Source organism: Xenopus tropicalis, chromosome 10 (genome assembly GCF_000004195.4).
Source record: "Xenopus tropicalis strain Nigerian chromosome 10, UCB_Xtro_10.0, whole genome shotgun sequence".
In the NCBI taxonomy this organism is placed as follows: Eukaryota; Metazoa; Chordata; class Amphibia; order Anura; family Pipidae; genus Xenopus; species Xenopus tropicalis.
The window spans coordinates 8901023-8925779 of record NC_030686.2 but is presented as its reverse complement, the minus strand read 5'-3'; the positions used below and the strand labels follow the sequence as shown (position 1 = coordinate 8925779).

The 24757-nt window shown below is 45.3% G+C and overlaps 1 protein-coding gene across 5 annotated transcripts in view; it reads left to right on the top strand.

Annotated features, from left to right (window-relative positions):
• rapgefl1 (Rap guanine nucleotide exchange factor like 1) overlaps window positions 1–19973 on the top strand; it is a 51187-nt gene extending 31214 nt beyond the window's left edge. For 2 of the 5 annotated variants that reach the window (XM_012971530.3, XM_031893985.1), the window contains 8 exons: window positions 10827–11005; window positions 11729–11819; window positions 11913–11948; window positions 12422–12472; window positions 13505–13592; window positions 13933–13997; window positions 14146–14200; window positions 15776–18450. In XM_012971530.3, the coding sequence (XP_012826984.1) occupies window positions 10827–11005; window positions 11729–11819; window positions 11913–11948; window positions 12422–12472; window positions 13505–13592; window positions 13933–13997; window positions 14146–14200; window positions 15776–15900 (690 nt within the window). In that variant the 3' untranslated portion in view covers window positions 15901–18450. 5 annotated transcript variants of the gene reach the window in all.
• Window positions 19974–24757: the final 4784 nt, after the last annotated feature.

Below are 24757 nucleotides of genomic sequence, written 5' to 3'. Positions count from 1 at the left end.
TCTACAGCTCTATAACAAATTGTATGGGTGCAGTATGCTAACTGAGGCTAGGTTGGTGGGCTAAGCGTCATGCCATTTGGCTAAATGGGACTGGAAACATGAGCTTACAGTAAATCTCTCTAACCTAGCAGCCCTCTGTCATTTTACCTTTTGCTTTTCTTTTAATAAACCCAGCATTAGGGTAAAGGTTGCTATACACGGGACGATTCTACCTGCCGATATCGGTCCCTTATACCGATTCGGCAGCTTGTCGGCCCGTGTAGGGGCACTAATGACGGGGCCTGCCCGACCGACATCTGGCCTGAAATCGGACAGATATCGATCGGGCAGGTTAAAAAATTTAGTCAGATCGGGGACCACATCAGCTCGTTAATGCGGTCCCTGAACAGACTACCGTCGTTCTAATTCCATCGTTTGGCCCCAGGGCAAAACGACCAAATTAGCTTGAATTCTCCCAATATCGCCCAGCTGTAGGGCGGGTTATCGGGAGAAGATCCACTTGCTTGGCGACCTCACCAATCTTAACGTGTGTGGGCACCTTTAGGGTTAGGGTTTGTGATGAAACTGTGTTTGCTGTTCTAGATATACTTGTATTTTCTTTCCCAATGAAAATGTACCTTCATTTTCATAAAAACGGTTATTAAATCTCATGGCAGCTGTTGTATTTTTTCCTGCACAAGCTGCTCTCGAAAAAAGGGGCGTCCGTTCTCCTGTGCCTGCTGCCTGTACCCTGGCACCGCTCCTGGTACAACGGAGGACAGGCAGCTCGTACAGGGAAGCAGAGCAGCTGCTGTGCAACTTAACAAATGCTTATGTACAGAACTGTCTGTGCTTCTCGGTGTGATCCTCCGTGGCCAGAACAGTCTCAAATAAATGTAATAAAATGCAGCAAACTCCATGTCTGTTATCTGCTCTCAGCCTAAAGCCAGTGGTTTCAGAGACCAAAAAAGGAACAGGCCTGAACTGAAAGGTTTACTATTAAAAAGTAACAGTAACATTAAAATTGAAGCCTCACAGAGCTACAATAGCTGTTTGGGGTCAGCTGGAGTGAGACAGTAGTTGATGGCAAATCATTGACAAAAATATATAAAAAGAAAATATGTGGAGCAGTTGAAATGTTACTGAGAATACAACATTCTATAACACACTCAGAGTTAATGTAAATGTGAATTACTTTTTTATATAGGTTTTTTTTTTTCAAAACCCAAAAACTGTAGACTAAAACCTTTTACTGATATTTAGGAACACCACTAATTGTTTGTTTTGAGGTAATTGTTGTCCTTTGGTATAAGGGCCCTGGCAGACGAGGAGATTAGTCGGCTGCTACATACAAAGCTCTGTCACAGGTGACTAAAGGTCCCCATACACAGGCCGATTGTAGCTGCTGATATTGGGCCCTTAGACGGATTTGGCAGCTTATCGGCCCATGTATGGGCACTAACGACCGGCCTGCCCGACTGAAATCTGGCCTGAAATTGGGCAGATATCGATCAGGCAGGTTAAAAAAATTTGTAGGATTGGGGGCATTGGCTCTTTGATGCGGTCCCTAAACCAACTGCACCTATTACTGTTGTTTTAATATGATCGTTTGGCCCCAGGGCCAAAATATCAAATTAGCCTGAATTCGCCCGATCTCGCCACCCGTAGGTGGGGATATCGGGGGAAGATATTGTTGAAGGATTGTTGTCCTTTGGTATAAGGGCTCTGGCACACGAGGAGATTTGTCGCCAGTGATTTTTAAAAGAGCGATTTGGCGACAAGACGAGCAGCAAGACGCCAATGCTAAATCAATGGAAATCGCCAGCGTCAAAACATACGAGGCTACTTCAAATCGCCCGCTGTTTCAAATCGCACACAGACCCTTTTCTGAGCGACTTGAGTAAACATGAGGGGGGGTTAACTGTTGAGTGTACCATGGGTAGCAGATCGCCTGGAGCTCAACTCTCATGAAACCTCTTCGTGGGTATTGCTTTGGCGACTTGTCGCCAAAGCGCCAGGGGGAAAAAACGCAGGCAACAAATCTCCTCGTGTGCCAGAGCCCTAAGGGCCCTGGCAAACGAGGAGAAGATTAGTCGCCCGCTACAAATCTCTGTCACAGGTAACAAAAGTTGGCCATACACGGGCCGATTCCAGCTGCCGATATTGGTCCCTTAGACAGATTCGGCACCTTATCGGCCTGTGTAGGGGCTCTAAAGACTGGCCTGCCCAACATCCGGCCAGATATTGATCGGGCAGGTTTAAAAATTTAGTCAGATTGGGGACTGCATCGGCTCGTTGATATGGTCCCCGAACCGACTGCGTCTATACCTGTCGTTCTGATCCAATCGTTTAGCTCCAGGGCCAAACGACTGAATTAGCCCAATATCGCCCACCCATAGGTGGGGATATCGGGAGAAGATCCGCTCACTTGGCGAGGTCACCGAGCGAGCGGATCTTAGCGTGTATGGCCACCTTAAATCTCCTTCACCAACCAGCGATAATGTAAATTGACAGTGGGAAAACATGCATCACTTTAAGGGGGTTTCGCCCCCCACCTAGAGAATGCCGCCCCTCGGGAAGAAGGGGGGGGGCATGTCGCTCTCTTGAAATTCTGATTTAAAAATCAAAATATCAGCTCTTGAAGTTACCAGTAGCATATTTTGCCGCCCCTGGTAACTTTAGGGGGGAGTTTCTCTCGTTTGGCTCTCTGAAGTCGCCCAGAATTTTCCTGCAAGACAACTTCGGAAAGCCAGATCATCGCATATGTTTTCTCACCGGCGATTTACTTTACCAAAAACCCTTCAGCCAGTAAAAAGCTGAAGCTACTTTTCCTTTGTTTATAGTGAGCAAGCAGCCTAAAGAAATGGTTTTTCTCCAACCAACTGTACTGAGATACATTCATTGCTATAGTGATTCATCGTGCATGAAAAGCAAATTCCCGTTGTTGCTTATTAACGTGTGGATGCAAATGCTGTAGCACTACCAACAGTCCAGCCATGTGTATTCATCATCTGAATGAATGTGCCAGGCTGAAAATATAGATATGCCATTGTAGCTTATGAGTACATATGTACCTAACTGTGCCAGTGCAGTAACTCATAGCAACCAATAACATCATTCCTCTTATTTTTGTAACTTTTGGTCGATTGATCAAAACAAATTGTTTTTACTGTAAATCCTTACTAGATTCTAAATTGCCTCCCTGGTAACACTGCAGTAGATACACTCATCACTTTTAAAAGGTTAGAACATTTAATACAAAAGAATGGTGATTCATGCCCTTCTCCATGACAGCGCGTTGAGCGTGGTTGTACTGTAGCAAGCTCTGACAAAGCCTTTATTCCGTGGATTTTATTATTTAAACAAAAAGTGGTATTTTGTATTCCGCTATGGCGGCATTCTGAGTGCTGCAGGTTTACAGAGGCATTTAGATTCCTTTTAGAAACAACTTCACTATAAACACAGGTACAATATCATTATATCCCCCATCCCTCCCAAGTGAACTTGCCCTACATTGACATTGATTTATATTATACAGGTATGGGATGCCTTATCCAGAAAGTTCCATATTATGGAAAGGCCATCTCCCATAGACTCCATTATAAGCAAATAATTCTAGTTTTTAAAAATGATTTTTTTTAATAATTAAACAGTACCTGTACTTGATCCCAACTAAGATATAATTACCCCTTATTGGGGGCAGAACAGCCCTATTGGGTTTATTTCATGGTTAAATGATTCCCTTTTCTCTGTAATAATAAAACAGTATCTGTACTTGATCCCAACTAAGATATAATTACCCCTTATTGGGGGCAGAACAGCCCTATTGGGTTTATTTCATGGTTAAATGATTCCCTTTTCTCTGTAATAATAAAACAGTATCTGTACTTGATCCCAACTAAGATATAATTACCCCTTATTGGGGGCAGAAGAGCCCTATTGGGTTTATTTCATGGTTAAATGATTCCCTTTTCTCTGTAATAATAAAACAGTACCTGTAATTGATCCCAACTAAGATATAATTACCCCTTATTGGGGGCAGAACAGCCCTATTGGGTTTATTTAATGGTTAAATGATTCCCTTTTCTCTGTAATAATAAAACAGTACCTGTACTTGATCCCAACTAAGATATAATTACCCCTTATTGGGGGCAGAACAGCCCTTTTGGGTTTATTTCATGGTTAAATGATTCCCTTTTCTCTGTAATAATAAAACAGTACCTGTACTTGATCCCAACTAAGATATAATTACCCCTTATTGGGGACAGAACACTCCTATTGGGTTTAGTTAATGTTTAAATGATTTTTAGCAGACTTAAGTTTAGAGATCCAAATTACAGAAAGATCCCTTATTCAGAAAATCCCAGGTCCCGAGCATTCTGGATAACAGGTCCCATACCTGTACTAAACAGCTCTCATTTCCTATTAGCTATATATTGGGCCACATTTACTATTTAGGGTCGAAGACAGACAGCGGCGATTATTCGCCACAATTTATAAAATTACTTTACTGTTTTGTCGCTATTCCTTGGGCTTAGGGTTGGCAAATGCACAGTTAACTAGAATTTGTTTTAGAATATCTTGTGCCTAGTGTTGGTCCCATAATTTTGCAGCAGGTTTCATGGGGGTGAATTTACATCAACTTTCTGGGGAAAAGAAACATTGCAGTGTGCCTATATGCAATAGGTTCCCAAATATCTCTGTTGGTAGTCCAGAAACATGCAGGGTTGTTATTCATTTCTGTTCTATGTCTTAAATGGTAAGTTGGAAAATGAAATATTCCATGTCCCCGCAGTATTTTTTTCTCTCACAATAGCTTGGGGGACACAGGGACAATGGGTATAGCTCCACCTGCAGGAGGCAGGACACTAGGAAGGTAATGAAAAAAAAAAAAGAATACTCCTCCCTCTCCAGCTATACCCCACAGCGCAGCCAACTGTAGCTTCAGTTTTTTCTCCTAGTGTTAGGAGGTAGGACAAGACCAGCGTCTTCAGGCTTAGACTGCCTGCACCTAGGTTAAAAACTCCAGGATTAGCCTGGACACCTGGGGGCTGCTCTAGGGCCTTAAGAAGTAGGTTCCCTTTTAGACCCCCCCCACCGCTGGATTCCCCTTGGGGCCAATAAGTCGCTGCGGCGCGGGCCACCTAGCAGCATTCCTACCCTCGTTCAGGGATAGACGGCTAGCCAAGGGAGCGCTCAGCCCTGATCAGGGCTGCATTGGTAAGTAAGCGCTTCCCCTCCTGCTTCTCCGGAGCGGCGCTGGCGGGACTCCCAGTCTCTCCCTCAACCGGCCAACCGGGTACAGTATCCCGAAGCGCCGGGGCCCCACTTCCGCATTTTAAAATGGGCGCGCACAAACCCTGCGCTCCCATTGGCCCATACTTCCTGCTCCTCAGTTTCGCGCCCTCCGTCATTCCGCCCGCCCATCAGCGCCTTCGCTCTTCGCGCCATTCTGTGCTCTGTGGCGCAGCTTCTGGGGAGAACTCGCCTTGCAAGTGCGGCGATTCTGCAGGGACCAAGCCAGCGGGTATTGCTCTACCTGTAGGTAGGCTGATTTTTTCTTTTCTCCCTTGGCTCAACCCTGCAGCGCAGTCCCCTCACTCCCTTGGGGGCACTATTGGGGGCAAATATGGCGGAGGGCAGCAAACAGCAGCTATTCCCCCGGGGCTCATCCTCTTCGGCCAATATTAAATTCCTGGCCTGTGCCAAATGCAAAAAGCGCTTGCCCACTGGGCACAAGGAACCCATTTGTGAGTTATGCAGGCCTTCTGAGCCTGCCCCAGCAGCTTCTCAGCCCAAGGCCTTAGACTCTGCTGAGCCCTCAGGTTCTGGTGCTTCTCAGCCACCAGACCAGACTCCACCAGGGCCCCCTGCCTCTATTCAGCTTGCTCCTGACTGGGCCCTCCAACTTTCTAGCGGCATTCCCAGACTCGCAGATTCCCTTAACAAGTTATTGGCTAAGCTAGACGCTCCTAAATCCTCTTCTCACAAGCGTCATGCACCTCCTTCATCCGATGAGGAGAGCGACACTCCTTTCACGGCAGATTCTCCCGTTCAACCAGATGCTTCTCTAAGTGAGGGCGAGCTCTCTGCAGATTCAGATATGTTAGGCGAAGACCTACCTAAATCATCTTCTGAGGAAATTGAGGCCCTTATTGCCTCAGTCATAGAAACTCTCAATCTAGGGGACTCTTCTAATCCCGCTGATGCCTCCAAGCTCCTCTTCAAGAGGCACAAGAAACAATCCGTATGCTTTCCCTCACACGCACAATTAGATAATATTGTGCAATCCGAATGGGATAACCCCGAGAGACGATCCCAGTCCAACAAACGCTTCCAACGCCTCTACCCCTTTCCGCAGGAAACCATGGACACCTGGTCTTCACCCCCGGTCGTCGATGCTCCGGTGTCGCGCCTCTCCAAAAACACGGCCCTCCCGGTCCCTGATGCGTCCTCCTTTAAGGACGCGATGGACAAAAAATTGGAGGGGTTCTTGCGCTCCGCCTTCTCGGCTTCTGGTACAGCCTTGCGCCCTACCTTCGCCGCCGCTTGGGTTAGCAGGGCAATCCAGTCCTGGTCCCAAACTCTCCTGGACAGCATCCTCTCGGGAGTTCCCAGACAGGAACTGGCCCCCATGGTGTCCCAGATCAAAGAGGCTAATTCCTTCATCTGCGAAGCAACCCTTGATGCTGCCCAATTAACCTGTAGGGCCTCGGCCCTCACAGTGGCCGCTCGCAGATCACTTTGGCTTAAACTTTGGTCTGCGGACCTTTCTTCCAAAAAATCCCTAACTTCCCTCCCCTTTAAGGGTAAGTTACTCTTCGGTCCAGAACTGGACAAGATCATCAGCCAGGCCACAGGTGGGAAGAGTACCTTCCTCCCACAAAACAAGTCCCGGCCTTCCTTTCGCAGGGGGAGATTTTTTCGTGGCTCCGGATACAGATCCTCCAAGCCATCCGATTCCTCTCAACCCTCATCCTTTCGCGGCAAATTCAACAACAAACCCCGTTCCGCCTGGCAGCCCCGCAAACCCACACACAAACAGACGGACAAGTCCACTTCTGCATGACTGTCCGTCCGCCTCCTTGCCGCAGGCACCAGTAGGAGGAAGATTACAGCTCTTCCGTGCTCATTGGCAGACCCACGCCCAAGACTCCTGGGTCTGCGAGGTTATAACGCGAGGCTACCACCTCGAGTTCATAGCCCCCCCCCCTCACCGCTTTTTCATGTCCAGAACTCCCGGGGACCCTCACCTTCTCCAGGCATTTCAGAGGGCTATCCAAGATCTGCAGGCTGCCGCAGTAATTTCCCCAGTACCTCAGACCGAGAGGTTTCAGGGATATTACTCCAATCTGTTCCTCGTCCCCAAAAAGGACGGGTCCTTCCGACCGATTCTCGATCTCAAGGGTATAAACAAATTTATCCGCTACACCAAATTCAAGATGGAATCTCTGCGTTCAGTCATTGCGGCCATGGGTCCACAGGAATTCCTCACCGCACTGGACGTAAAAGATGCTTATCTTCACGTCCCCATCTCCCCTCGCCATCAGAGATACTTGCGCTTTGCCTACCGCAATCTCCACTTCCAGTTCACGGCACTGCCGTTCGGCCTCTCTTCAGCCCCACGCGTCTTCACGAAGATCATGGCGGTTACTGCAGCAGTCATCAGGTCCAAGGGGATCTCTATCACCCCATACTTGGACGACCTGCTGATAAAAGCTCCATCCTTCCAGACAGCGGAGGAGCACCTTCGCCTGTCCATGAACATCCTACAGGACTTCGGCTGGAAGATAAATCTTGCCAAATCTTCGCTCCATCCGAACCAGGTGATGACCTTCCTAGGACTGACATTCGATACCAGAGCTCAGAGACTCTTCCTCCCACAAGAGAAAGTGCTTCGCATCCAGGCCCTGGTCCGGCTGCTTCTTTCCTTACCTCGGCCATCCCTCCGGTTCTGCATGAAGGTACTCGGATCGATGGTGTCCTCTATCGAGGCCGTGCCGTTTGCTCAATTCCACCTCCGACCCCTACAGTGGAACATTCTCTCGGTATGGCACAGGAACAGGAGCCTCTCTCAACAGGCCCTGCTTTCCACAAAGACCAAGGCGTCCTTGCGGTGGTGGCTCAACATCACCAACCTCACACGCGGCCGCTCCCTTGCAGAGCCCACCTGGCGCATTCTCACGACCGATGCCAGCCTATCCGGCTGGGGAGCAGTCTTGGAGGGACGGATAGCCCAGGGCTCCTGGTCCCATTCGGAATCTCTGCTCCCCATCAATATTCTCGAACTTCGGGCCATCCGCCTTGCGCTGGTCCATTGGCAGACTCTCCTCAAAGGCCAGTCGATCCGCATCCAAACGGACAATGCCACCGCAGTGGCCTATATCAACCACCAGGGTGGGACAAGGAGCCACCAAGCTTTCACAGAGACCTGTCACATCTTCAGGTGGGCAGAACTCCATCACACTCTCCTCTCGGCCATTTACATTCCCGGGGTAGACAACTGGGAGGCCGACTATCTCAGCCGGCAGACCATGGACCCCGGGGAGTGGTCTCTCAAGACCAGCGTCTTCCAGGCTCTCACGCAAAGGTGGGGTACACCAGAGGTGGACCTGATGGCCTCTCGATCAAACCACAAGCTACCTCGATACCTGGCACGATCGAGGGACCCTCGGGCCGAAGCAACGGACGCCATGACGACTCCATGGTCCTTCCACCTGGCATACATCTTTCCCCCATTGCCGATGCTCCCTCGAGTCATCAAAAAGATCAAACGGGAAAAGGTGAGGACCATCCTCGTCGCCCCCTACTGGCCGCGCCGGACCTGGTTCTCAGACCTCCTGTCTCTGTCTCAAGAAGAACCGTGGCATCTGCCTCTGGATCCGGACATCCTTTCCCAAGGTCCCTTCCACCATCCAAACCCAAGGTCTCTGCATTTGACGGCGTGGCTACTGAATCCCTGATCCTTCGGAGAAAAGGGTTTTCAGAACCCGTGATCAAAACACTCCTAGCGGCACGTAAACCTGTATCCTCTCAGGCCTACCACAGGGTCTGGAGAATCTACCGGGACTGGTGTTCCCAGGAACACATCTCCTTCCAGACCTTATCAGTACCTACCGTCTTGAATTTCCTTCAGGCTGGCCTTGACAAGGGCCTAGCCCTGGGCTCACTCAAGGCCCAAATATCGGCTCTTTCGGTTCTCTTCCAGGAGCGCCTTGCCCTCCTGCCGGACATCAGAACATTCATGCAGGGCGTCACGCACATCAGACCTCCCTTTCGATACCCTTGCGCCCCCTGGGACCTTAATCTAGTCCTGAAGGCCCTACAGGAGCCCCCCTTTGAGCCCCTCGCCTCCATTCCCATTATCTGGCTCACTCGCAAGGTGGTCTTCCTGCTGGCTATTTCATCAGCCCGACGCGTGTCCGAGCTGAGCGCGCTCTCCTGCAAGTCTCCCTTTCTCATCTTCCACTTGGACAGGGCGGTACTGCGTACCGTACCGTCCTTCCTTCCCAAGGTGGTGACCAAGTTTCACATCAACCAGGAACTGACCATCCCCTCCTTCTGCCCCAATCCTAAATCGCCGAAGGAAGTCGCTCTCCATTCATTAGATGCAGTACGTGCTCTCAAATACTACGTCCACCGTACGGAGGAAATCCGCAAGTCTGATGCCCTCCTGGTCGTTCCCACGGGCACCCGTCTTGGGCAACCTGCCTCTAAGTCCACTGTCTCTCGGTGGCTCAGAGAAACTATTCGGAGAGCATACATAGCCAAAGGGAAACAGGCCCCCCAATTGATCAAGGCCCATTCCACCAGATCTGTCAGTACCTCTTGGGCGTTCAGAAACCAGGCCTCAGCTGAGCAGCTGTGCAAGGCTGCCACGTGGACCTCCATACACTCCTTTGTGAAGTTCTACAAATTTGACGCCTTTTCTGCATCTGACGCACGCTTTGGACGCAAGGTGCTGCAAGCAGCGGCAGTCTAACTCCGACTCCGCTTCCTGCCCACCGCTCACTATGATTAGGGGACTGCTTTGGTATGTCCCCATTGTCCCTGTGTCCCCCAAGCTATTGTGAGAGAAAAGGAGATTTTGTGTTACTCACCGTTAAATCTCTTTCTCCTCAATGGCTTGGGGGACACAGGGCTTCCCTCCCCGGAAGCGGAATCCTCTTTGCGCCGTCTGCCATGTTATGTTTCATTGTTATATTGGTTTTAACGGTTATAATGGTTACTCTGGTTACCTCTTTGTTAGACAAAACTGAAGCTACAGTTGGCTGCGCTGTGGGGTATAGCTGGAGAGGGAGGAGTATTCTTTTTTTTTTTTCATTACCTTCCTAGTGTCCTGCCTCCTGCAGGTGGAGCTATACCCATTGTCCCTGTGTCCCCCAAGCCATTGAGGAGAAAGAGATTTAACGGTGAGTAACACAAAATCTCCTTTTTTGTACATGAATAATGTGTGAATTACACCTATATATTCTTTTATTTTCATTCAATTAAGGTTGTTTGGGACACATAGATAGCAGGATGGTCCAAACTGTAGCAGTACAGCCCCTGGGCACCCCCGGCAGCTGAAGCACCACAGTTGGTGATACTGATATAAATATTACTCTCCCAGTATTTTTGCATGGGGACGTATAACAAAGCTATCAGTTATAATATCTTGACCAAGGTAAAATGGGTTGTCTGACCCCCAACCCTTCACAAACTGCTATTTGTTTATTGGTATTACACATCTTTCAATTATATATTCCACTGGCTTTGGCACAATGTTTGTCCGCCTGTTTGCCACTCACGCAATGTTATTCACTGGATACTGTTTGTAACTGTGACTTTCCCCTACATCTCTACAGCTGGAATTTATAGACTATGTGTTCCACGTGGAGCGAGGACGCAGGGAGACGGCGAATCTGGAACTTTTGTTGCAGAGGTGCAGTGAGGTGCAGCACTGGGTCAGTACTCAGACTCTGCTCTGCGAGGGGCCAGCACGCCGCACACAACTTCTCAAGAAATTCATCAAGACAGCTGCTATGTTAGTATACAGAGCTCTGGGCATATCTGCCGCACTGCACTGTACCTTTCCTTCCTGGCTTGTATCCTATTGCTGCCGTTACTGGTTCTTTGTAATGCACCAACATCTCATAGAATTACATTACAGTACTCACATTTCTTTTTAAAATTTAGCAAAGGAGGCAGCAGACAGCATTCTCAGTTGTTTCTACTGCCGACTGAGTCTTAAGCTGGCCATACACATTCAGATTTTAGTCTTCTTCCGACGAACGCTCGGTATATATCAGTCGTACGTTTAAATGCAACAATCTAAAACTAACATCAGACTGAAATTGTAGGAAAAAGCCCTAACAATAAGAAATGGAAGGATGTTCTGAACATGAAATAGTTGTCAGCACCAATCGTACAAAAGTGACTCCCATTGTAGGTTCCCCAACTATTTTGGCAGATACACAGATACATGCGCAGATTTTATCCTTATCCAACCCAAATTTTGTAACCTGTCCAATCGCCTAAATGACCATGGTGTGAAAATTATTAGGACGATAATTTGGAGCCCACACATGGTCCGAAAATCATACCAAACTAGGTTTCCTACGCTTTTATCGTTATGTGTATGGCCGGCTTTACACCTAATCTACTTGCTGTGTTCTGTGATGTGTCTGAGGCCGACGCTTCTCCCACAGTGTCCACATTTCTCCCCTTTCTAACACACTGCTTCACCATTCATTTTTCTCATTTCTAGCTGTAAACAAAACCAGGACCTGCTGTCATTCTTTGCAATCGTGATGGGCTTGGATAATGGAGCTGTGAGCCGCCTTCGGGTGACATGGGAAGTAAGTGCCTATATAAAAGCAGGAATCTGCACAACTGGCTTGCCTTTATGCTTGTGTAATTAGCCGCAATATGTTTGCTTTGTTGCCTTCTAGGGTACTATAGACAGGGCAAGAAATGCTCGCTGTCAGGTAATAAGCAAAGGGCAGATATTATTTCAGTTTGTGTGTGAAAATAATTCACCCTGCAGCATGCAGCAAGCCCCCGGTCTGCTAAATATTGTATATGAGACAATTGCACCCACAATCCCTGCTGCACTCTCGGATCACCTTGGTAACACCATGTCTATTCTCCAGGAAACAGTATTTCACTTGATATGCACTGGGCTTGGAGTAAATCTCTGTTTAGTTCTAATCCATGCACACACTGTGGTGCCGTTATGTCCACGCACATCTGCTCGTGGCCTCATTTCACTCTGTAGATTAATTTCTTCCTTTCTTTCAATATATCGCCTGTGTTTTATAGTCACTGATTTTCCTAATTGGTTTTCCCTGCCATGCATGTTTCTCTTTTGTGTTCTTACACTGATATTGCAAAGGCATATAAATATTTTGACATTATCCACTGCAAAATATCTGATTGCGGTTTCTTCTTTCACCCCTAGAAATTGCCAGGAAAATGTAAGAACTTGTTCCGAAAGTTTGAGAATTTGACGGTAAGAAGGGGAAAAGGTTGTGTGTGCTGGAGGAGTGTCAGCGGGTTTTCCATGCAAGGCAGCTGTGTTAGGGCAGTTTTATTAAGATGGCTATACACGGGCAGATTTAAACTGGCAATTCAGGTCCTTCAGACCGATTTGGCAGCTTATCTGCCCATGTATGGGGACCCCCAATGGGCCCATCTGACCAATATCTGGCCTAAAATTTGGCCCTCGGACCAAACAATCCGATAGGTTGCAAATAAGTGAATCTTATGGTGTATTGCCACCTTTAGAAGTGAAGTCATAAAGATGACTGGGGCAAGTAAATGCTCAGCTGCACCTCCACACAATTCCTGTTCCTGCAGTGGTGGTTCAGACTCCGTGGGCAGTGGGTCACACTGTATATACCAAAGATTAAAAGGAACACATACAACATTATGCAGGTAGGGAGTTTCATCTAATTACTATGACCACCAGTGTATCAGCATTCCTTCCCCCCCCCCCCAACACTCTGATGGCCATAATTAAAGGGCTAAGCCCCTGTCTGCATGATATTGTGTGTGGCTCCTTTAAATCTTTGGTGTAAGGCATGCAAAGTAAGGTGGAACAGAATGTTTTATAATAAGTAGGGATTTAATACTGGCCTGAGGTTGGGGTGTGAGGGGAAGTTGTTAAGTACATGCGTAAGTGTGTGGTGCAAGTGATATAAGGTTGTTATGAGGGTTGCTATATCCAAAGTCTGTTTGAGTGCTCTTGTTTCCATGGTTTTAAGGTATTGTACCGTGTTAGCCATTGAAAACATGCAGAAAATGTTAGGTTAGGTAATACCCTTTATGGGCTAACTGACTAAGTAAAAATTGTAAGCTTTCGGAGCACCCAGGCCCCTTCGTTAGGCATTTGCCTGACGAAGGGGCCTGGGTGCTCCGAAAGCTTGAGATTTATACTTAATCAGCCAATAAAAGGTATCACCTAACCTTACACTGAGTGCTTTTGGGATGTCATTTCCAGTATTGGGTCTGTCTCATAAGTTAAAATTCTCATTTACTTTAGGATCCGTGCCGGAACCACAAATCCTACCGTGAGATGGTGTCTCGTATGCGCCCTCCTGTAATTCCATTTATACCCCTTATTCTGAAAGGTGAGCAAAAGAAGTTATTACGGAACCCAGTGGTGCTTATTTATATCTTTATTTCATTCTTAAGCACCCTTTCCTCTGACTCCCACTGGGAGAAACGAGCTTACCCACCTATACACTGGGGTGACCATATTAGCTGAGTTGGTGTGGAACAGAACACTGGCAGTGCTATGACATTAAAATATTAAAGGCTGGTTATACATGGAGATAGGAACGGAATTGTACACTGGGGTAATCACAGAGCAGTACACTGAGGGGGGAGCAATTATACACTGTCATAAGCAGCACTCAAATTCTTACAGATTCTTTTATTTATTTTTCTATTTGTTTCCTCCCCCACTAGATCTCACTTTTTTACACGAGGGCAGCAAAACCTTCATTGACGGCCTTGTGAATGTAGAAAAAATGGTAAGCTGTGGCACAAATGTATTTGTCCTACTGTATGAAATACAACGTTGCTCAGTCGACAATTCTGTGGCACAAGAATAATTTCAATCCTTATATACAGGGGAGCGACTTCTGGTACTAATATTTTCATTATTGTGTCTCCTTGCAGCACGCCATTGCTGAAAAAGTGAGGACTGTGCGAAAATACCGGAGTAACCAGCTACGTAAGTGCAATTGACAAATTTATTCATAACAAAACCCTTATATGAAATAACAGAGGAAGAGAAAAACCCCGCTAATTTTACAACACAAAAGGAATAATATGGGAGAATTGTATCCATGTAAGTCTAAGCTTGAAAGATGTGCAGTCTTTGTTTTCAGGCCTGAGATGATCCTTGGAATTGATTGTGAAAGCTGATTCTCTCTCTCTCTCTCTAGTCACTGATACCCGATACTGATAGTGATACTGTTAAATGGCACAATCCACTATCAGCTTTATCTACATCTACATTAAGCGCTTGGATTAAAATGTGCCCTGTGGGCCCTACAGGACTAAATAAAAAAGCTTTGCTGTACGGTTTAGTGTGGCAATTACTGGATATCATAGGGACTAATATTTATCGATCGACTTTAAGTCTTTGAGTGCTGCAGTCAACTCACGCGACCTATGCTGCTCACTGCCATGTAGACAAAATCCATGGCATAGATCAAATGTATGACTGGTACCATAAAATCTACAGTGTCGCCAATATGGAATTTTAATGCAGGAGCCGTAGATTCTATGTTTGTGGCAAATAAAGGAATAATGATCACTGATGCTCACGGAGAGTGTTGTTGCTTGTGCATCAGTGGAGATCTCTTACTGACAGCAGTGTTGTTTAATACCGGTATCCTTCAATATACCTGCATTAAGGGCGAAGACATAGAGAGCTACTTAGTAGCAGCTACTTGTCACAGCTACTAAACCCCAGAAAATCCCCTGCCATAGACAATACTGAAAATTGCCTCTGCTAAAACACAAGTAGAGACAATTATCCGTAAATGATCAGCATTGTCTATTTAGTAGCCTTGACAAGTAGCTGCTACTAGTAGCTCTGTGTGTCTTCACCCTAAGGGCTCTGGCACACGGGGGAGATTAGTCGCCCGCGATAAAACTCCCTGTTCGCGGGCGACTAATCTCCCCGAGTTGCCTACCCCTGCCATCCCACCGGCGAACATGTAAGTCGCCGGCGGGATGGCAGACGCGGCGGGGCAATTTCAGGGAATCGCCGAAAAAGACTCGCGAGTCTTTTTCGGCGATTTGCGCGAAATCGCGCCGCCGCGTCTGCCATCCCGCCGGCGACTTACATGTTCGCCGGTGGGATGGCAGGGGTAGGCAACTCGGGGAGATTAGTCGCCCGCGAACAGGGAGTTTTATCGCAGGCGACTAATCTCCCCCGTGTGCCAGAGCCCTAAAGGTGGCCATACACAGGCACATTTTAGACCAGTTCGGCAGCTTATCTGCCCGTATATGGGCAAGAATGACTGAGCTGCCCGACTGACATTAAGCAGATCTTGAGGGAGCAGGTTTGATTTTTCCATTGGATTGGAGACCGCATCGGCTTGTTGATGCAGTCCCTTAACTGACGGCGCCTATACCCACAGTTCTAATTCAGATTAGCCCAATATTGCACACCCGAAGGTGGCCATATCGGGAGAAGATCTGCTTGCTTGGCAGCCTCTAACCTTAAGAGGCTGGCAGCAGTGTGCTACTATATACACCTAACCTATCTGTCTTCTCTATTCCTCCCTTTCTGCAGGGCTGGATACCGATGTCTCCCCGACTCATCTGCAAAATAAAGCCTACGTGCGCCAGTTCCAAGTTATCGACAACCAGAACCTGCTGTTTGAGTTGTCCTGCAAACTGGAGCCCAATACGCAGTGACAGGAATGAAGGCAGTGGGCAGATAGTGCAAAGCCTCAGAGAAGAGCAGTGTGAAGGAAACACTGTTCTGCATTCAGGACAGACCATAGATGAACCTGTGCTGTCCTGATGCTGTGTGTGCAGGGTTGTACAGTAAGCAGATCATAACCGGATCCTATGTGTGCCCTGCGTTTTTTTACTGAGGACATGAAAGCCCCTCACCATCTCCTGACTGCCTGACCTTTGCGTCTACTTCTGGAAAACTAATGTTGCCACCTAAAAAGGTGAAGTAAAAACTGCAAAATATTCTGTTCTAACAAGTTCTGCCCAACAGTCCACAGTTTGGGCTTACAAAATGGTTTCCTCAACCTGTTCTGTGTTTTATGGGTGCCTTAGTGTTTGCACCTACCATATTGGAAGTCGAAGTAGTACTTCCTCTGTTTCTTCATTGGACGGTCAGTTCGGGGTAAAACTGCACACTCTTCAAGCCCAAGGGGAAAAGCCCTTGGACATCACCCTTGTCAAATGAAAGGGTACACTAAAAATATGTTCTACATTTTTCAGCAGCATTTGAAGAGGTACAGCTTAGTTATTTATATAGCATTTAAGTGGGCCTTTTTGGGTAGTGTGTATGTATATGTATATATATAACAGGCCGGCCTTGAGTTCTCAATTATATGCTGGTCTTACATCTCCCAGGATCCTCTGCCCCAGCTGGTTGGGTGCTACAGTACACTGGAAACTGTACCAGCTGGTACTGCCAATGTTTGGTTGGGTTTTGCAGTTCAGCGAGTGCTGGAGATTTACAGGTAGACTATTCTTGCACTATAGAAACATGAGATTAGACTTCTGACACTAGGCTGAGCATCATGGGAGTTAGCTTGGCAGCAGCAGAAGAAACGGGTCAGATGTCTGTATTTTGGAAAAAAATAACATCTGGTACTTAAGGGGTAAGAGAGAAGGTAAAGCTAAATGAATAAGTGCTTTGGGGTATTTTTTTGTAAGTATATGAGATGTACAGCCTGGTCTGTACTATTTTCTTAATCAGGAAGTCTAAGGTAGGGCAATAATGAGATATATACTCTCCTCTTCCAACGGGTCATAGACTACAAAACATACATATACAATTTATAAATATATATATATAAATATATACAGAGAGAGAAACTGCTGCAGTATAAAGCAGAAAACACATTATTAGCACTATTCAAAGCAAATCCCTAATGTACACGTACGCGTGTATCTACATTTATACCCAGAGGCTTGTTTTGTTTTGGTTTTTTTTTTTTTATGGATCTGTGGTTCCAGTTAAAAGTACGGTGAGTAGATTTCACATAGAAAGCAACGTTACTATCGTTCAAACTTGTTATTTATAAAGTGCCAAACCTACACACCAGTGTTGTACAATGGCTGTGTGTGAATCTGTATATGTGCAAGGAAAATACACTAATGCGAAACCTAAAAAGGGCTCCGATTAGGGCTACCAGGTTATCCAATGTTGGGGGACTGTTAGCTGAAATTAAAAAATGCAGATACCAGGGCTGAACTGACTGCAAATGCATTGTATGTATACTGCACTGATCCCTAGGCAGCCCTGCTGCTAATAAATGTCCTCTACGTTTATAAGCTGGTAACCCTTGCACTGAGAGCTCCTATCATTGACTGACTTGGCCTATGTGCAGAATGGACAGTGCTTGGACTCTTAACTCCTACCATTCAGACTAGGCTATACCTGTAGCCAATTTATTACACCATGTAGCCCAGCCCACGGGCTACCTTGTCTAATGTAGACTGCCCTCAGGAAACTGTAAAGCCAACCGTGTTTGCTCCGTACTTCTACAGGAGAACTTATTCCCATATTAGCTTTTTAGTAATAAATGTCGATCGGTAGCATATGTAATTTGCTGGAGGGTTTTGCCTATAACTGCAGGATAGAAATCGATAAAAAGAGGAGTGCCAATAAAATCTGCACGTGCCAAGTTCTGCCAAGATACCTGATCCTCATAGAGGAGTCATATTGCATTAGTGTACCTTTAAAATGGGCCATATCTTAAAGAATTCTGCAGTGCCAAAATGCAACAATAAGCACCTTACATCACAGGGATGCTCTAGTCTAAAGGTGCCCATTGAGCCATTGGGTTACAGTGGTTCCCCTTCAGCCAGGGTGGCAGCGGGATGCTAAAACTGCCAGAGACTTCCTGTCCCTATCGCTATAAATGACACATACACACATTTCTGCACACGTATAAACAGGGTCCGCCTCTGTGTGTACAGGGACACTTAGCTACATAGATCTATGTAAGTGTAGGAACGTAATGACAAACGAGTCTGCCGACTTGTCCGCCGAAAGGTCTGAAAACTGAACAAATGTAAATAAGTTGCGGTTCTGCTGCAAAGGTTTTGTATTGAAAGGGACTGTGTTAATGTTTTTATATCTGTATATTTTGTTTTTTTTTTGTTCTATTTTGTTTTTGTAATGGCAGAAGGTGAAACTTCAGCACTTACCAGGCAGACAAGCCTGGGGACAAACACTGGAGAGGCAATAAAAGAAAGCACTCAGCGTTTAAAATATCTGGGTCTGTCTGAAGGTCTTTGTGTCTTATTGTATAACTATAAGTGCTCTGCAGGTAAGGGAAGGTCCTAGTGTGGAGAATAGACATAAATCCAACAAGCAGTGGTGTAGGAAGAGCAGAGAGTTTGGAGCCATATGTCACCCTGGTGACTTTTGGTTCTTTGGGCTTGGGTCTTATATAGGTATGGGATCTGTTATCCAGAAACCCATTATCCAGAAAGTTCCAAATTACGGGAAGGCCATCTCCCATAGACTCCATTATAAGCAAATAATTCTAATTTTAAAAATTTGTTTCCTTTTTTTCTGTAATAATAAAACAGTACCTGTACTTGATCCCAACTAAAATATAATTACCCCTTATTGGGGGCAGAACAGCCCTATTGGGTTTATTTCATGGTTAAATGATTCCCTTTTCTCTGTAATAATAAAACAGTACCTGTACTTGATCCCAACTAAAATATAATTAACCCTTATTGGGGGCAGAACAGCCCTATTGGGTTTATTTCATGGTTAAATGATTCCCTTTTCTCTGTAATAATAAAACAGTACCTGTACTTGATCCCAACTAAGATATAATTACCCCTTATTGGGGCAGAACAGCCCTATTGGGTTTATTTCATGTTTAAATGATTCCCTTTTCTCTGTAATAATAAAACAGTACCTGTACTTGATCCCAACTAAGATATAATTACCCCTTATTGGGGCAGAACAGCCCTATTGGGTTTATTTCATGGTTAAATGATTCTCTTTTCTCTGTAATAATAAAACAGTACCTGTACTTGATCCCAACTAAGATATAATTATCTTAAAATTAAAATGGAGTCTTTGAGAGACAGGCTTTTTGTAATTCGGAGCTTTCTGGATAACTGGTTTCTGGATAAGGGATCCCACCTGTAATAAAAATGAAGACCAATTGCAAATTGTCTCTGAATATAGATCTCTCTACATCAGGGATCCCCAACCTGTTATACCAGTGAGCCACATTCAAATGGAAAAAAAGAGATGGGAAGCAACACAAACATGAAAAAGTTATAGGGGTGCCAAATAAGAGCTATGATTGGCTATTTTGGTGGACTGGCAGCCTACATGAGGCTCTGTTTGGCAGTACACCTGGTTTTTATTCAACCAAAACTTGCCCCTAAGCCAGGAATTCAAAAATAAGCATCTGCTTTAGGGGCCACTGGGGTTGGGGAGCCACTGGGTTGCCCCTGAGCCACTGGTTGGGGATCACTGATGCTAAAAGTTAAGATGAACAACCACTTAAAGAGCTTCTTTCTTAATTGCAGGGTCTAAGGGAACTAGCTGCAAGAAGAAAAACATACAGTGGAACTGAGCAGCAGTTGCTTTAGGGTGACAAGGAGTTTCAGGGTATCCACCCTGCAGGCAGCACCTTGAGGATGAGTAATTTGCTTTCAGGGAAGGATAACCATGTTGCACCACTTTTTTAATGAGTCCCAATATAAAGGGCAACTGAAAGGGGGTAAGTAAAACCCCCTTCATTAAATATAGGCTGTATTTAGTAGCATTATTGTATATTAGTGTGATGATATTGGTATGGAACAGCTAATTATATACCAGTGATCCCCAACCAGTGGCTCCGGGGCAACATGTTGCTCACCAACCCCTTGGCTGTTGCTCCCAATGGCCTCAAAGCAGCTGCTTATTTTTGAATTCCTGGCAAGTTTTGGTTGCATAAAAACCAGACACAATGCCAAACTGAACCTCCTGTAGAATCCTGTCCAATACCCCTATTATAAATAAATACCCGCCCAATGCTTTGTGTGTTCAGCAATCCGAATAGGACGTGTCATCATCAGCCTGAATAGAGTCTAATATACGGGCAATGTCAACCAACTGTTATGAGCAGCAATCATGTAGGAAGGAGATGTAATTAATATACTGTATGCAGCCCACACAGGGGGAGACTGTGTCCTGGCATCACAATCACTGTGTACTTGAGTAACAGATGAATAATAGGGGTATTGGCTACAGTGGATCTCAGAGTACATTATGCATGACACAGTGGGTTTTTACTTAATGGGTGAGATTTGTATAGATAGTTTTATTTTACGTTTGTTAATAAAAGTGAAATTTTAACTTAACAGCCAGCTAACAATGGAATAATAAACAGTTATACTGACTACTTTATATACATCCAGCAACTGAGCTGTCATAGTGACCACGTAAAGGACAGTGTGGTCTATTTTTCCACCCGATTTATAGCCCCTATGTGTTCTGGCAGCCTATAAAAGGCTCTGTTTGGCTTTAAACTGGATGCAATCAACACTTGTCTCCAAGGCAGAAATTCAAAAATGGGCACAGACTTTGAGGCCACTGGGAGCAACATGTTGCTCATGAACCACTGGTTGGGGATCACTGCTTTAGAACATCAGGATATGATATGGTAACCTTAGAACCTCAGGATATGAAATGGCCTCATTAGAACCATAGGATATAATATGGTATGAAATGGTCACCTTAGAACCTCAGGATATAATATGATATGGTCACGTTTGAACCATAGGATACGATATGGTATGAAATGGTCACCTTAGAACCATAGGAAATGAAATGGTCACCTTAGAACCTTGCTGCTGGGAAACCTGACTGTGTAAGGTGATATCTTTACATGTCTCAAAGGATGGAAAGGATAAATTGGCTCAACAGGTCCATCTCCTAGGCTTCATCTTCTAGTAAAAGCTCATTTAGGTGGTGAAATAGATAAAGATTCATTCTAGCTCTGGATGGAATTTAGTGTCTGCCTAAATCATTAGCCTTCTTGAGTTCCAAGGCACATAGGTGGCCCCCCAGCACATGGGTGGCCACTTCAGAAGATGTTTTTGCTGAACTCATAAGCAAAACCACTGAGGAGCATATACTGGGCTTGGTGTGTTTCACTGTGATATGTCATGATCAAAGTGGTCAAGGCTGGAAGCAACCTGTAACCAATCAAAGCATCAGAATATCTGGTACATAAATATTACCAAAGCCAACTGTATTGACTGGAACCGCATTAATACATTTAGGGTGACAGCAAAGTCCAATAGAAACAACACCAATGTGTATTAAAGGGAAGTCCAGCTGGCAGAATAAATGGGAGATATTATTAGTGAATGCAGCTTAATTCTCAATAACTCCCCCTCGGTTAGTCTGTTGTACTCAAACCCAGTTAATTTATTATTTGTATAGAACCTATTATCCAGAATGCTCGGGACCTGGGGTTAACGGGTAAAGAAAATTAACGATTGTTTTGCCTCCAATAAGGATTAATTATGTCTTAGTTGGGATCAAGTACAGGTACTGTTTTATTATTACAGAGAAAAGGGAATCATTTAACCATGAAATAAACCCAATAGGGCTGTTCTGCCCCCAATAAGGGGTAATTATATCTTAGTTGGGATCAAGTACAGATACTGTTTTATTATTACAGAGAAAAGGGAATCATTTAACCATTTAAATAAACCCAATAGGGCTGTTCTGCCCCCAATAAGGGGTAATTATATCTTAGTTGGGATCAAGTACAGGTACTGTTTTATTATTACAGAGAAAAGGGAATCATTTAACCATTAAATAAACCCAATAGGGCTGTTCTGCCCCAATAAGGGGTAATTATATCTTAGTTGGGATCAAATACAGGTACTGTTTTATTATTACAGAGAAAAGGGAATCATTTAACCATTAAATAAACCCAATAGGGCTGTTCTGCCCCCAATAAGGGGTAATTATATCTTAGTTGGGATCAAGTACAGGTACTGTTTTATTATTACAGAGAAAAGGGAATTATTTGAACATGAAATAACCCCAATAGGACTGTTCTGCCCCGAATAAGATTAAAATGGAGTCTATGGGAGATGGCCTTCCCATCCCAAATCTGGCGGGTTCCTATTTAAAAACAATTGCACCAGCACTTCTACTACCTCTACTTTATCATGGTTCCTGGCTTAGGGTGAAGGCACTGAGTTACTAGTAGCAGCTACTTGTCACGGCTACTAACAGACAATGCTGATAATTTACTGATATTTGTTTTAGGAGAGGCAATTCTCAGTATTGTCAGCCACCTTACAGTAAATATTATACAAAGGTAAAATCAGCAGAGCAAAGGGGGAGCCCCTTCTATGGAATGTAAAAAGAAAGGTGGGGGGACATTTGGGAATTCTTTACACAAAATAGCTAGTTTTGCAGTTGGCTTTGTGCCTGATACATTATATAGCATGGAAACAGCCTTTATATTCTATCACACATGGTGCTGATCACATTTATAGCACAGTTGACTGACAGCAGAATTAGAGGGCCGTGCTTAGATACTTGGATAGATAATGTATCTGTGCGTCTGTCAGTTATCCGTGCATCGCTATCTGCCATCTGTCAGTCTGAAAGGCTTCTTCCTTATCCATGTGCGCGATGCATCCGCGGCATCCTGCGCCAGATGGATCACATTCTCCCATCTCATATGGGCGCATTACTGTGCCAGCTCTGCAGGATGAAGCACAGTCTGTTTTGTTCCCTTTTGCTGTTGATTCATAATATTAAATTAGCTGATGGGATATACTGAAGCCTGGGTCGGATGAGATTCATAGGTATATTTATTACTTCTATGATGGAGAGGTGCTGTTAGAGCTGGGTAAGAAGGAACAGCCTGGAAATGTCAGAATACTATATTATGGTAGCACTGCAGCTGCTTTCAAGGGTACAGTACTGCTGCATGCAACTCAGCTGGGCTGAAGATATGATGGAAGGGTCTTCAGGCTAAACTATAACTCTCAACACATTTACTTTTACAGATAACCTTTGGACAGGTGTCTGGCTCCAACGTACGTCTTAGTAGCTTAAGGTGGCCGTACACGTTAAGATCCGCTCGCTTGGCGAGGTCACCAAGCGAGCGGATCTTCTCCCGATATCCCCACATACGGGTGGGCGATATCGGGGGAATTTAGGCTAATTCGGTTGTTTGGCCCTGGGGCCAAACAATCGAATTAGAACGCCAGTGACAGGCGCAGTCGGCTCAGGGACCGCATCAACGAGCCAATGCGGTCCCCGATCCGACTAAATCTTTAAACCTGCCCGATTGATATCTGGCCAATTTCAGGCCAGATATCGGTTGGGCAGGCCTGTCATTACTGCCCATACACGGGCTGATAAGCTGCCGAATCGGTCTAAGGGACAAATATCGGCAGCTACTATCAGCCCGTGTATGGCCAATGGATACTGTCTAGCTAACACTCCTGTGGGATTATGTAATAAAAGGTGCTACAGGTCTAGTTACCAATAGCAACCAGTTAGAATGTAGCATTTACTGGTCACCTCCTATAAAGGGGTTGAGTTAACTTTTAGTACGATGTAGAGAGGGATATTCTGAGACATTTTGCAATGGGTCTTCATTTTTTATTATTTGTGTTTTTTTTAATTATTTCCGGTTTTGTTTAGCAGCTCTCCAGTTTGGAGCTTTAGCAACTATCTGGTTGCTAGGGTCCAAATTAGCTTAGCAACCAGGGAGTGGTTTGGATGAGAGACTGGTATATGAATAGGAGAGGGACTGAATAGGGGGGGGGGATATCACTCCAACTTGCAGCGCAGCAGTAAAGTGAGACTGAAGTTTATCAGAGCACAGGTCACATGGCTGTGGCACCCCGGGAAATGAAGAATATGGCTAGCCCCATGGGAAAAACAGATTACAATGCAGGATTCTGCTGGAGAAGCTCCATTAACTGATGGGTTTTGAAAAAAGTCCCATGACGGTATTCCTTTAAAGGTGACCCACCCCTTTAAGGCTTGGACTTGGTTGGTAATCAGACTTATCTTTTGTAGCAGATTTAGTACCTGTCCAAAACAAATACACTTACCCAAAAATAGTGTGCTAAAGCTTGGAGAGGTGCAAGTACAGTGAATGTGCTTAATATCACCCCCTTTATAATGTTACAATTTGTAACATCAGTGTTTTAGTCCCTCCTCCCCTGCCAGGATTACAAATGATGCAGAAAGAGAAGAACAGTTTTGCAGCTGGATTTCAGCATATAAAAATGGGATTTATTCCTACTGTTTGAAGGAACAGATTACAGGGATAGGGATATTAGGGGTTTCTGTGCTGTGTGTGGCAAACAAATCATTAGGGTTGAGGAGACCACCTCATACGGATGCAACTTAACAAAAGGAATTCTGGGAACTAATCTCAAAGAACTCCAAGAAAATTCCATTTACATGGGTTTATCCTATAGGCTAAAGCTCACCCACTGGGTTTTTAAAGCAAATAGCTGATCAGATTCCCAACTAGTGGGTGAGCTTCAGCCTATAGGATAAACCCATGCAAAT